Genomic DNA, 14,214 nt, shown 5'->3' with positions numbered 1-14,214 from the left:
AAAATGTCTTCCTTTTAGCTAGTGTAAATCTACCCTCTTTTATTTTAAAACTGTTAACCCTTGTCCTATCGCAACAGGCCCTACTAAAAAGTTTGTCCTCATCTTTCTAATAAGCCCCCTTTAAGTATTGAAAGGCCACAATAAGGTCTCCCCAGAGCCTTCTCTTCTTCAGGCTCAACAAGACCAACTCTCTCAGCCTTTCTTCACGGATTGGGTTTTCCATCCCTCTGATCATCTTCATGGCCCTAATCTGGAACCACTCTAACAGGCCCATGTCCTTCCTCTGCTGAGGACTCCAGAGCTTTACACAGTACTCCAGGTAGGATCTCACGAGAGAGGAGTAGAGGGGCAGATTCACCTCCCTCGACCCGCTGGCCATGCAGGATGCAGCCCAGGATATGGTTGTCCACCTGGGCTGCAAGCATACACTGCTGGCTCATGTGCAGCTTTTCATCCACCAGTACCCCCACGTCTTTCTCCGCAGGGCTTCTCTCAATCCCTTCATCCCCTAGCCTGTATTGATACCAGGGATTGCCCTGACCCAGGCGCAGGACTTGCACTTGGCTTTGTTGAACCTCATGAGGTTCTTCTCAAGCTTGTCCAGGTCCCTCTGGATGGCATCCTGTCCCTCAGGCGTGTTAACCGCATCACTCAGCTTGGTGACATCTGCAGACTTGCGGAGGGTGCACTCAATCCTGCTGTCTAAGTTTTTGATGAAGATATTAAACAGTACTGGTCCCAGTATGGACCCCTGAGGGACACCACTTGTCACCGATCTGCATCTGGACATGGAGCCATTGACCAGTAACTTCTGGATGCGGCCATCCAACTAATTCCTTATCCACCGAACAGTCCACCCATCAAATAAGTACCTTTCCTATTTAGGGAGAAGGTTGTTGTAGTGGATTGCCAGAGTTCAAGGTGATTCCGGATGACAATCTTAGTCATGTGGTTTAATTCTAGGTAGTCCTGCAAGGAGCAGGGAGATGGACCCTATGATCCTCATGGGTCCCTTCAAACTCGAGATATTCTATGTTTCTATGACCATGCTCATTTCTGCTGGATGCATTACTGTTCGCACAGACAGATGCACTCTTGACAGACACACCGTCACCATTCTTCTCATTTTCTTCATTTCCTGTGGCACAGGCCATTGCAGCTGAAATACTACATTAAACAATCATCTCCTGCATGTTGCTTCCCAGCTTCACTTGCCATCCCTCACGAGTCAAAAGAGAAGTCTCATAAAATAAGATTTTCGCAGCCACCAGCACATTTACCAGCTCATAAGCAGCTACAAGAGGCCACACAGAATCATAGTTTGGGTTGGAAGGCACCTTTAAGATCATCTAGTTCAACTCCCCTGCCATGGGCAGGGACACTTTCCACTAGATCCGGTTGCTCAAAGGCCCCTCCGACCTTGCCTTTAATACCTCCAGGGAGGGGGCATCCACAACTTCTCTGGGCAGCCTGAGCCAGTGTCTCATCACCCTCACAGGAAAGAATTTCTTCCTAATATCTAATCTAAATCTACCCTCTGTTGCTCTCAATCCACTCATCGTCCAGCCTGTACCCACGTTTGGGATTGCCCCAACCCAAGTGCAGGAACTTGCGCTTGGCCTTACTGAACTTCAATAGGTTTGCATGGGCCCAGCTCTCTAGCCTGTCAAGGTCCCTCTGGATGGCATCCCTTCCCTCTACAGTATCAACAACACCACTTAGATTGGTGTCATCTGCAAACTTGCTGAGGGTGCACTCAATCCCATTGCCCATTTTGCCAGCAAAGGTGTTAAATTATACTGGTCCCAATATTGACCCCGAGGGACAGCACTCGTCACTGGTCTCTATCAGGACATCGAGCTGTTGAACGCAATTATATGAATGCGACCATCCAGCCAATACTTTATCCACAGTGTGGTCCATCCATCAAACCCATTTCTCTCCATTTTAGAGACAAGGACGTTGTGTGAGACAGTATAAAGTGCTTTGCACAAGTAGATCACACCAGTTGCTCTTGCCTTATCCACCAATGTTGTAACCCCATCGCAGAAGGCAAATAAGTTTGACAGCCATGATTTGCGCTTAGGGAAGTCATGTCGGCTGTCATCAATCACCTCTGTTTTCCATGTGCCTTAGTATATTTTCCAGGAGGATCTGCTCCATGATCTTCCTGGGCACAGAAGTGAGACTGACCGGCCTGTAGTTCTCCAGGTCTTTTTTTTCCTTTTTTAAAAATGGGAGTTATGTTTCTGCTTTTGCAGTCACTGGGAGCTTCACCAGTCTGCCAACACTTTTCAAATGCGATGGATAGTGGCTTAGCAAATAATTCTGCCAGTTCCTTCAGGACCCTCAGATGAATCTCATCAGGTCCCATAGACTTGTGCACATTCAGGTTCCTTAGATGCTCTTGAGCCTGACCTTCTCCTACGGTGGGTGGTACTTCATAGTCCCAGTCCCTGCATTTGGATTCTGTGATTTGGGCAGCATGCCTAGAGCACTTGCCAGTGAAGTCCGAGGCAAAAAAGTTGTTGAGTACCTCTGCCTTCTCCATGCCAGTTGTAGCCAGGTCACCTGTGTTGCTCATCAGGGAGGTACAGTTTTTTTCATCTCCCTTTGTTGTCCCATATACCTGAAGAAACCCTCCTTGTTATTTTTCACATCCCTACCCAAGTTCTGCTCCAACTGTGCCTTGGCTTTCCTGATCCCTTCCTTGCACTCCTGGGCCATATCCCTATAATTTCCCCATGATGTGTTTCCCTGCCTCCACTGGCTAAGCATTTTGGTTTTGTGTTTTACTTTGGTGAAGAGGTGTTGATTTAGAGAAGCTGGCCTCCTGCCTCCCATGCCCAACTTGTTGCATGTTGGGACTGAGAGCTTCTTGTGCCATAAGAAAAGTGTCATTAAATATCTCCCAGCTCTCATTTGCTGCTTTATCTCAGAGGGCAGTTTCCCAAGGAATCCCACACACTAGCACCATAAAAAGCCTAAAGTTTGCCTTTTTGAGGTTTAGGGTCCTGCCTTCTTTTTTAACATGCCCTGTTCCCTCAAGGCTGAGAATTCTACCAAGGCATGATAGCTGCAGCCGAGGGGAAGGCAGAGGCTCAACCAGGACTCAAACCATGGCGTTTCTACAGCAAAAACCAGAATACCTACTTCCAGAGAAGATGTACAAAGAAGAGATGCAATTTGTCTTAAGTGGCTTGGTTTTATTTGATTTGATTTAGTTTGGAATAGTATTGTTTGCATTTGGTTTATTTTGCTTGGGAAGGTTGGGTGGGGTTGCACTCAGCTGGGCTGGATGCAGCTGAGTTGAGTTTGGTTGGAATAGGTTTGGCTTGGTTTCCCAACAAGGGTAATGGGCTTTGTGTGTGTCCCTGTGTGTGCAGCAGCTGTGCATGAGCATGCACCTGTCACATGTCAATACACATTCAGTGAGGCCTGTGATGATCACCCTGTTCAGCAGTCCTTGTGGCTCACCCACTGCCCAAGTCATACAGGCAGCAGCACTACATCAAAGCAGAGGCCAAAGAGCTGAGCTGGTCACGCTCATCAGGAAGGTCCAGCTGTTTCACTCCTGGATGTGAATGCTGTTGTTCCTAGAGGATGTCACCTTTGCTTTTCTTCTTCCCAGCGGGCATATGAGTTCAGCTCAGAGGCTTCATTGTTACTGAAAAACAAGTCTATCAAAGGAATGGGCAGATGTTCAAAGAGCCTTATGACTCCTTGCCCGAGGGTGACCCAAGCCAGAATGGATTTGTTTTTGTCCTCGTGGTCACCCTGGAGGCCAACAGCCGCAGTGGGATGTAGCAAAGGCAGGGAACCAGAGCTCCCAGATGCTCTTGTGGGGTCAGGGTAAGAGTGAAATAGTTCCCTTACTGGGCCCAGAAAAGTTGAAGACTGCAAAAGCTGGGCAGAGGATGAGCCAAAGAGAGGTTGGCCAGCCATTGCCCAAGTGTCTAAATATACATGCTAAGTGTATGAGTCTCTCCTGTTCAGGCCAAGGCCCTGAGCTGGAAACAATAGAGAGGTGCTGCAGGTGTTGAATTCCTCAGTGCCTGAAGGGCAGCGTGTGGTGTGGAGAGACAGTGGTGGTGGACATGCTCCAGGAATGTGCGTGGCCAGCACGCCACTTAGCGTCTCTGCGAGCAGCTGAGACCAGAGGGAAAACATTCTGTGGCCTTAGGGAGCAGCATCATGACTGCTGCACCTCAAAGGGCACATTTCAGTCTTGCCTACGTGTTGGATGGGAGCAAAACCTGTCAGATGAAAGGGGAAAAGATGTAATAACCCAGGAGAGCTTTGCAAGAAAATACTGCTAGTTAGCAAAGTGCTTCATGCGTAAAGAACGCTTCAGGTCGCCCAAGGCTTTGAGATGGGGTATAAAAGTCCATGCGTCTCCAGACCTGCCATCCACTGCCCTTGCTGCCATCTTCTCAGTCAGCTAGGTAAGTCTGAAGCCACCTGGCCTCTTTCTGCAAGTGGACTTGTGGTTCTGACCCATTCTCTCCCCTCGGTTTCTATCTCGTGCTCATGCCCTGCTTTGTGTTTCAGCTCTGCCTCCCTCGCCGAGAGATGTCTTGCTACAGACCCTGCCTCCCTTTCTCCTGCGGACCAGCCCCCCTTGCAAACAGCTGCAATGAGCCTTGTGTTCTGCGGTGCGCTGACTCCACCAGTGTGATCGAACCCTCCCCGGTGGTGGTGACCCTGCCGGGCCCCATCCTCACCTCTTTCCCTCAGAGCACAGCCGTGGGATCCTCTCTGTCAGCTGCTGTTGGCAGCTCCCTCAGTGATGGGGGGGTCCCCGTCTCTTCCAGGGGCGCCCTTGGATTTGGGAGATTCACAGGCTTCGGTAGCGGTCTGTGTGGGCCCCTGCGTTCGTACAATCTGTGCTGGTAGGGCCAGTGGATGTCTCCCGTTGGAAATAACAACCAGGAATGGAGAAACGAGATCTGGATCCATGACTGGGGAGATGCCTGTGGTCTCCTAGTATGTGGGACACCTGCCTCTACCCCTGAATAGAAGGGAGCCGTGTGTCGTCCCTTGACATCGTGCCCTTCTTGCTCTTATTGTTCCTATGCTTTCCTTGCTACCACCAGGTAGCCCCTCATTGTCCCTCCTGGGCTTCATGGCTTTTGCCATTGACCAAGGCAACATTCTTCATCCGCCCTTGCTGTAGCTGGGAGAGGATTCTCACTGGCTGCAGATGAAATGGGCAGAAAGGAGCGCCTTGCAGGTGCTTTGCATCCTGCTGCAAAGGGTGATGTCCTCTTGCCCTGTCGAGCCCTCGATCTTTCATGCTCAGCACTCTTCCCCCTCCCCTCAAAATGTACACTTTCTGTTCTCATTAAAGTTATGCTGCATCTCAGCCTGAGTCTCCTCGTGGTCCTTTCTCCTGAAATTGCAACTTTCTCCTGGGCTACACATGCTGTGGGGCTGCTGGATTTCTCAACAGGTCGATGCACAGATTCCTGCCCTGCCGTTCCATTCTGCTCTTGCCTCTTCCCTGGCCATGTGCAGGCCGGTTGCTTTGAAATGGTCTTTCACTTGGTCTCCTATCAAGCATCCATGTTGAGTGGAAGAGTATGGACATGGAGAGGCCCACGGAGGAAAGGCAGTGAGGAGCATTTGGAAGCATGCTGATGGAGAGGGGAGGAACTCTGCCTCCTGTCACCTGCCCTGTGCCCAGCTCTATGTTCACCGGGCACACAACCAGTACAGGCAGTTTTGGTCAAGCCAGCGAAGGGACAGCCTGGCCTGGGAAATAGCCCAGCCAAGTGGTGCTGCTGTGACCATTTGAGGAAGGTGATGCTCACTCACAGGTATCACTGTCAGTGAGGCATGCTAAGAGTATCATATGGGCTACAGGGACGAGGTGAGCTGAATGGCAGCTCGTGCAATCCCCAGTAAGCTGCTTTGGGTCTTCCTGCCAGATCTTACCTCTGCTGAATTTCATTCCCTGTCAGCTCTCCTGGTTTGCTCTTTGTGGGAGGTCAGGTGCTCAGCAAGGTCTGCAATCTAGAATAAGGCTGTCTCTCACCAGCTTTAGAACCTCTTCTGCCAACAGCTTAGTCCAATGAAGTTGCACAGGAAAGAGTGAGAGAGCGCGTACCTGTCTTTCCTGTCATGCCCAGAACCAGGTGGACGACTGACTGTCCCACAGCGGGTCTCTGACAGACCTTTAGTCTCACCAGGCAGATGACTAAAACATTTTCATATCTCCACACAAACTCTGGAGGAGTGATCCGCTTCTCTTCTTTCACTGCTGTCATAAGACTCCGCTATTCTCTCTGCTGGACGCATTACAGTTCACACAGACAGGATGACTCATGACAAGCACACAGTCACCATTCTTCTAATTTTCTGTATCACTTGCAGCACAGGCCTTCACAGCCGAAATACTATACTAAAAAAACAACTCCTGCATGTTGCTCTGCAGCTTCTCTTGCCATCACACAGTACTCAGAAGAGAATTCTCATAAGAATATTTTTCGAGCCACCAGCATGTTTACCATCCCAGAAGCAGCTACTAGAGGCCACATGGTGCAGGAAGTTTGCATTTGCCCTGGTGCCTCTGGCCATGAGAGCTGAGATGTCCTGAGATACTGTGATGACCTGAGCTGTATCTCAGGAACTGAAGCATTGCAGGGCATTGACACGTCTGCACCTACACCAGGGAGAGAATTGTTGTACAGGAAAGGAGTAGCTCCATCTCCCCTCATCTGTCTGTCTTCATAGCCAAGAACAGAGAACCTGCTTCCTGTAGCTGTTCTCTGCCTCATGAACTGCATTTCCAACCACACCCAGAGAAAAGCAGAGTTCACGGTGGGGATGCTAAGGAAGGCAAACAATATTGGTACAGCACCACCTCCAAGAGTAGAGCCTAAAGGAGTAGGGCCAACCTTCTCTCCCTGGCAAAGCCACACAGCACCTTTCTGGGCAACCAGGTCTGAAGGCTGCAGCCCCTCCTCTGTTCCCAGAAAACCTCCCTCTTGGGGAAGGTGGGTTCCTATGCAGCAGGAAAGGCGTTCCTGGGGAGATCTCCTGCCCAGAGGCATGAACCTGTCAGCAAATCTGCCTCCATGACCCAGTTCTCCTGTGCAAGCATTGTTGCTACTTTCTGGCATCCTTCTCTAAACCCATATGGCCAGGAGAACTCTGGAGAAGGGAAAGGAAGATGACAGCAAGTCTAGGGCTTGGGGCACAAGAAAGAGACTTGCAAAAAACCTCCAGTTCTTCTTCCCCGGCAGGTAATCAAAGCTTTCTACCCCACTTGACATTTGAAGAGACTCACCACCTGGTGGTCAAATGACTTTTGAGGAAAGACTTTCCTTCAGGGCTGTGGAGAATGATCTTTTGGGCTCTGATGGAGTCTGACGCTGGCACTTGGTTGCCCCAAGCTCAGAGGCCTCACTATTTGTGTGCTGTAGGGAGGGAGCCCCAGGATGCTCAAGGGCCTGTGAAACTTCCCTTGCCAGGTTGCAAGAGTTGTCAGTGGTGTCCTCTCTCCCATGGCGGGTGGTTGAAAAGCAACAGGCACAATTTCCTAACCTTGACAGAAACAGGAGTGGGAAAAGTTCTTGCCCTGCATGAACTCACCCAGCTCGGCCCTGGTGTATACACAGAACTTTTCCCTGATTGCTGCAGCAGCAGAGCAACTAGGGAAGGGAATTTCCCTCTGTGGGAAGCGCACTTTTGGAACTCCATAAGTGAAGGGGAAAACAAAACATGATAAAGCAGAGAAATCCACCTCACCTGATGTACACTCCTGTTCCCCTCTTGATCCAGAGCAAAAGGCACCAGTGTGCAGAGAAGACTTGGTCTTTCCCTGGAGGCCGGGATGTGGGCTGGGATCAGGGATGCTGCTATTTCACCTACCCTTGGGACTGTCCCAATATGGAAAAAGGCATCCCTGGTAGCCCCTGGTGGGTGTCTCTGCAAAGCATTAGGTGAGCATGTTTGGCTGCTATGTGGAAGGCTGCTGTGCCAAACACCTCAGGGATTGTATTCTATTGGCAGTGGAGCTGGGTGTGCTCTGTGGAGCAGGCTGTGCTCTGTATCTATGTCTCATTCGCTCCAATAGACAACTCATTCATGAAGGACCAGTCCTCATCTCCTTCCTGAGTCTGGACACTGGCCGTGCTTCTTCCTTCCTGCTTTCATTGGCAGAAACACTTTCACCCGCATTTCTGTCACTGAAAAGGTGTTCATGCATGCTGTCCCACTGCTGAGGCTACACAAGAATGTGAGAAAATGCATGGCTACCTGTGCTATCCCCTTTCTCCTTCTTGTGCTATCCCCAATAAGTGGTACTTTAAGCGAGATCTTGCAGAGCCTGAGAGCCTCTCTTAATGAGATCCATAATGACGCCATGTACTGATGCATTACAAGACTCTCACCACCCCTACTTTGAGGGAGATCCTGCATTAGCTACACACCCTCACCCCCCCCAACCCTTCCCTATGTCCTCAGAGGAAAGCCTCAGTGCCCACCACACTGGAGGCTCCAACAGCACTGGCTTTGGAGAGGTAGTCCCCAGCATTTCTTGGTGGGATGGCAGTGATGGCTGCTCTCACATCCCTGAGAGGAAAACTGAGTTCCCCTCCAGAGGAGGGGCTCCCTTCGCCTGTAATTGTGATGCTCCCCTGGCAAGAGGTACTGCCCTACTCGGACCTAGGCATCATGGCCCCATTGTGGGCATCAGAGCCTTCAAGATGCACTGGGTAGTGTTTCAGCCTGTTATGCTGAAGCTGCTGACTTGAGGGCTCAGAGAAAGCAGCACCTCAGACCCATGGCCTCATTGTGTGCCTCACCAGAGCAACCCTCAGCATGTTCTGTGCAGGGACAAAGCACTCAGGATTCGGCCCTCTCAGATCTCAGCTTGAGTTCATTTTCCAACAAGAGAAAAATGTCAGTTTCTGAGCAGGCAGGCAGGCTGGCCAGCCCTTCGGTGCCCAAGGCAGGCGTGGCTTTGATCCTGAGGCGACCTTGACTTTCAAGTGACTTATGTTAGAATTTAATCCCAGAGCAGTGTTTGCAAGGAAAGCCCTGGGGCTTATGCGTCTGCTGCACCAGCCCTAGTCAGGTCCTGAGAGCTGATCTCTTTTTTTTGATGTTCTTATTCACAAGAGAAAAAAAAAGCACTCTGAAAGCTTCGGGCTGCTGCATCAATCCCACTTCACTGTTTGCCCTGGAGAAGGGATTGAGTCCAGCAAAGGGTTAGCACATATGCCTTTGCTTCTGGCTTCCTCTTAAAGGTGGCGCAGAGAGCAAGATGTGTCCTGATTTTCCAGACTACGTACTATGCTTTCCATTTGGAGCTCAACTGCTTAGCATTTGTGCTGACAACTGCCAATGTCTCGGCTGGGTTGCTATGGAGTAGGGGATGCCTATTTTCTCCTTTACTTCAGTATGTGTGCAAAAGGTGCGTGCGTTCAGGAAATAGTACCTGACTTGTTACCACGTGTGTGTTTTGCTTCCATCTGGGTTTTGGAAAGTCCTTTCTGGGTAGATTGCCCTTCTGGGCAATAAATGGAGTATCTGTCTCCCACTGAGTTTCCTTTAAGTACTGAAGGCCAAATTCATTCCTTATCATGGTATATAACTTCCAGCTATATGTCTTCCCCTGAAGGCCTGCAATGCTTCAGTCTTTACTGATGTCTTCTACATGTGGTTCAGATGTGCGTTGCAGTGCCTGGGCCGCTTAGCTAGGGAAGTATCAGCCCCTAAATGCGAACGCTCAGGGTTCAAGTCCCTATTCAGGAGGCAGCTTGGCTATGTGACGCATTTGCAGACTTGAGGAAAGCATGGCAACACCAAGCACTATGCAGTGAGGGTAGGATAACTTGGAAAACTGTGTCTCTGCAGACAGGACTGAGCTCAGAGGAGTAAGGGCTAGCATTCACTGGGTTTGTTGCACTGGGAATTACCTGGAAAAGGTAACAGGAGGCAATCCCAGAGGATGTGCCCTGGAAAGCAATTTACCTCTGCCTTCCCTGGACTACTTGCAAAGTCTATGTTCCTGTGATCTCTCTTCAGGCACACAACAGTGTATCATGCCCTTAGCTGGAAGGAGCCTTGCTTATGTCTCTGCCCTCTTGGGAAGGTGTTTGCATATTTGCTCTTGGTGGCTGCCAGGTACAACACAGACTCTGGAAACGAGACACTGCATCTAAAGATGGACTCAGCAGATGTGCACAGCACAGCAGACCTAGGGAGAGCTGTACCTGTGTGAACTTGGCAGATGACACCTGAAGCAGAAAACATCTTCCTTCGTCTTCCCCTACCCCACAAAACCAAACCAAACCAAACCAATCCAAACCAAACCAAAACAAAGCAACTAAAACAACTATGGGAAATTAGTTTCTAATGATTTTCTATTTCATTGTGATGTTCTGCTCATTTTCCGAGTAAACCAGGCTGAAGTCCTTAGCCCTGGGGAGTGTGCAAAGTCAGCATGCATTCCAGAAACAGTACCTGCCTTGCACCCACCTGCATGTTTGATTTTCCAGCTGAATGCTTAAAAACCCATGCTGTGCTGAAATAATGTAAATACAAGTGAGAGAGCAATGCTTTTTGGCCATCCAGGGAGGCTATTCTTGCCCTCTGAGAGCATCCTGTCAGCTTGTGGCTTGTCTTTGGGAACTACTCACCATGGGCTGTGCCAGGCGCACATGCCTGCAGGTAAGAGAGAAATAAAGGCACCTACGGGTTCATATGTATAGGCACAGTGTCTGTATACATGTGTGTCTCTGCACAAATCCTTATGGAACTCAATAAACAAAACACATGTGAAAAGATTTAGATTCTCTGAAAAGATTCTACCTTCAAAAAAAACCCTGGAAATTATTAATGAAATTTACAAGTTGACATATTGTGTTTTCACTTTTATACATTAAGTATGACATATATGCAAAGACTAAAATCTGTAGGTTGAAGTAGTACCACGTTTTGAAGAAGATTTATACATTATAAGACTGATGAAAGATCCTCTGTATAAGTAATCTTTTATCTTAAAAATCTGAAATGTTTCTCGAATACTTACAGCAAAATCATAGAGAGGAAGAAGCATGGTAATATCAGATAATATTCGAAGGAAGTCAGCCAAGTAAGTTTTTCAAACAGGAAGGCAAAAAAGTTTTTGTTTCTCACTTTTTTTCACTGGTAGTAATTTGAGAAAGTTATTTGGAAAAAAAAACAAAATTCAGGTAATTAAACTACTTCAAATCATCAAGATTATTAGTATAAGACCTAAGAGCACACTGAAAATGTAAATAAGTCACAATTCAGATGCATGTCTTTAGAATTGTTTATGAACTCTGAAACAATTCTGTTGATGTCTGTAATAAAAACTGTTAGCTGGATAAAACAGGAAGAACATTTTTTCTTTCCTCTTTCCATTTCTTTGTCCCTTAAAGCAGTCTTTAAAACGTTATGCAAACACAAGACATGGTAGCTATCTCTGTACAAATTTTGGTGGAAATCAATGCCCTCTATGGTTATGTCACAGAACACTTAACATTTTTGAAAAAGAACTGTGTTTATAGAGGAACCCTCACCAGAAAGTGAGATTTGTGAGGTGGAGTCTGATGGTATGAAATGTTGTCTTGCAACATTAGAGGATGGGCTGAAGGTAGGTTTAGTCTTCCTATCCAGAACAGCATGAAGCACTCGAGGTGAGGTCTCATGAAAGTAGAGTAGAGGGGGACAATCATCTCCCTCGACCTGCTGGCCACACTTCTTTTCGTGCAGCCCAGCGTACAATTGGCTTTCTGGACTGCAAGGGCATATCACTGGCTCATACCCAATTTTTCACCCACCAGTATCTCCAAGTCCTTCTCTGCAGGGCTGCTCTCAATCAATTAATCCCCTAGTCTGTATTGATATTGGGGGTTGCCCTGACCCAGGTGCGAGACTTGCACTTGGCCTTGTTGAACTTCATGAGGTTCACATGGGCCCACTTCTCAAGCTTTTCAGGGTCCTTCTGGATAGCATCCCTTCCCTCTAGCATGTCATAGATAACTGGGGAGTAATTCTTATGCCTAAATGTATGTGTCTGGGATCACATGAGACATCTTACTGCTTCCAAGATCTTCATGTGGTACTGGCAACTGTAACTTAACGGAGATGCACTTGTTCTATAATGGCAGTTGGAGGTTATGCACTTCCAATGCCACCAGATACTCCTGTTTAGACACCTATATTTTTTTTTTTTGAACTCAGGTGAGCTGAATGCCTTCCTATTCTAAAGTCCTGTCACTGATCTTTCCTATATCCCTCTGGTAATGTGCTGGTGCTGCTTCTGAGGTGAGATATTTGTGGATGGTTCTTCAGCTGAGGGGAACTGACCTAGGAGTTGGGGTGAAATAGCTTCATTCTCATTTTAAAGAGAGCACTTTTCACCTCCCTGTTCCTGAGGCTGTAGATAACAGGGTTCAATATAGGGGTCACCACAGAATAGAACAGAGAGAGCACCTTATCCACATCCAGGGAATAGCTGGATTTGGGTCGTATATAGATGAACACAGCTGTCCCATAAAATAATGTCACTACAGTGAGATGTGAGAAGCAAGTGGAGAATGCTTTATACCTTCCTTTAGCAGACCTGATGTTGAGGATGGAGGAAATTATGAGGCCATAGGACACCAAAATGAGCAGAAAAGGCATGAGGATTACAAAGGCAGCAGCAAGAATGATCTGTAGCTCATTCCAGTAAGTGTCCCCACACACCAGCATCAGCACTGGCTGGATCTCACAGAAGAAATGGTTGATCACATTGGAGCCACAGAAGGGCAAAGAGAAGATAAATGTAGTGTGCCCAAGGGCCACAAGGTTGCCACATATCCATGAGGAAGCAGCCAGCTGCATGCATACCTTCTTATTCATGATATCCATGTAATGCAGAGGGTTGCATATGGCTCGGTAGCGGTCGTATGCCATAGCAGCTAAGAGGCAGCACTCAGTCGCTCCAAAGAACAGAAAGAAATACATCTGTGCAGCACAACCTGCAAAAGATATGGACGTATCACTTGAGAGAAGATTGACCAGCACTCTGGGCAGGGTGACAGAGATGTAGCAGATCTCCAGAAATGACAAGTTCCTGAGGAAGAAGTACATGGGGGTGTGGAGGACAGGGTCCATGTTAATTACAAGAAGAATGATGAGGTTTCCCAGCACCGTGATGATGTAAATACATAGAAATAGGATGAAGAAGATGACTTTCATATCTGGGCGATGAGAAAAACCCAGGATAACAAACACAATCTCAGAAGTTTTATTTCCAGGGGTCCCTTCTTCAGAGGATTTCATCTTGGAACAATAAAGACATAGTGACAACAATGAAACTATGGTACATTTCTTAAGCCAAATAGCTCTCTGTTATTAGCAGTAGCTTACATGAAATTCAGAGAGTCAATTCCAGTCCTAAAGCAAGGCATCTACTGCTGTTTGAGAAGACTGATGGTGTGCACCCTGATCATGCAGGGAAGACAGGGTGCACTCCTGTGGACCTCGTGTCACATTTGTGAGCCTTGGGTGGATATGCTGGATAGCCCATGATATTTAAATCTATAGAGGTGTGCTTAGGCTACTCAGTCACTTGTGAGATGGCTGTTTCAGATACTGAAATCTTAGATGACTTGATAAACAATGAGGACAAATCCCACCCAACCTGTCCAGCAGCCCATAAGTCTGTTTTTCCATCCTCCCACCTATTTGATATTAACCTGGTATGTTGTCTGTGTTATGTGCATGTTCTGTTAGAACCATAGCTGACCTCTGGAGGATTTTAGTTTAAATTAATAGCTTCATTCTACTCAGTCAACTTGCATTGGAGATGGACACATACAATTACAAATCTTGAAAAGAGAGAGATGACCTGTCATGATGCAGTCTCTTTTGAAAGCTTAGGAAGCGTTGGATGACAAGTTCAGATCTCTGTGTATGCATGGATATTTAGGCGCTTATACATAGGTGTCCTATGCTGTTTCATATGTCTCAGTTATTCAAGTCAATTGCACAGGGTTTGCAGATCTTCATTAGGATTGAGAGAAGTCTCACTCTACTCATCTGGAAGTCTGCCAAGAACCTCATGGACAGGTACAATGAAACTGAGTAACTGTGTTTAGACACCCCCTAACTCCTAGGCACAGAATTCAGGGTATCATGTTCAGATAAAATGGCTCAAGAAAGATGCTGTAACCTCTCAGGGCACTTCAT

At 47.7% G+C, this 14,214-nt stretch overlaps 1 protein-coding gene across 1 annotated transcript; it reads right to left on the bottom strand.

The window, feature by feature from the left end:
* Positions 1-12,345: 12,345 nt before the first annotated feature.
* LOC137668428 (olfactory receptor 10C1-like) lies at positions 12,346-13,272 on the bottom strand. Its single transcript, XM_068409915.1, has one exon. It carries the CDS (start codon positions 13,219-13,221, stop codon positions 12,346-12,348), a length of 876 nt encoding a protein of 291 aa, XP_068266016.1. The 5' UTR covers positions 13,222-13,272.
* Positions 13,273-14,214: the final 942 nt, after the last annotated feature.

Source organism: Nyctibius grandis, chromosome 11 (genome assembly GCF_013368605.1).
Source record: "Nyctibius grandis isolate bNycGra1 chromosome 11, bNycGra1.pri, whole genome shotgun sequence".
NCBI classification, from domain to species: Eukaryota; Metazoa; Chordata; class Aves; order Nyctibiiformes; family Nyctibiidae; genus Nyctibius; species Nyctibius grandis.
Note: the sequence above shows the minus strand (reverse complement) of the source record. Positions and strands in the feature narration are given on the sequence as shown.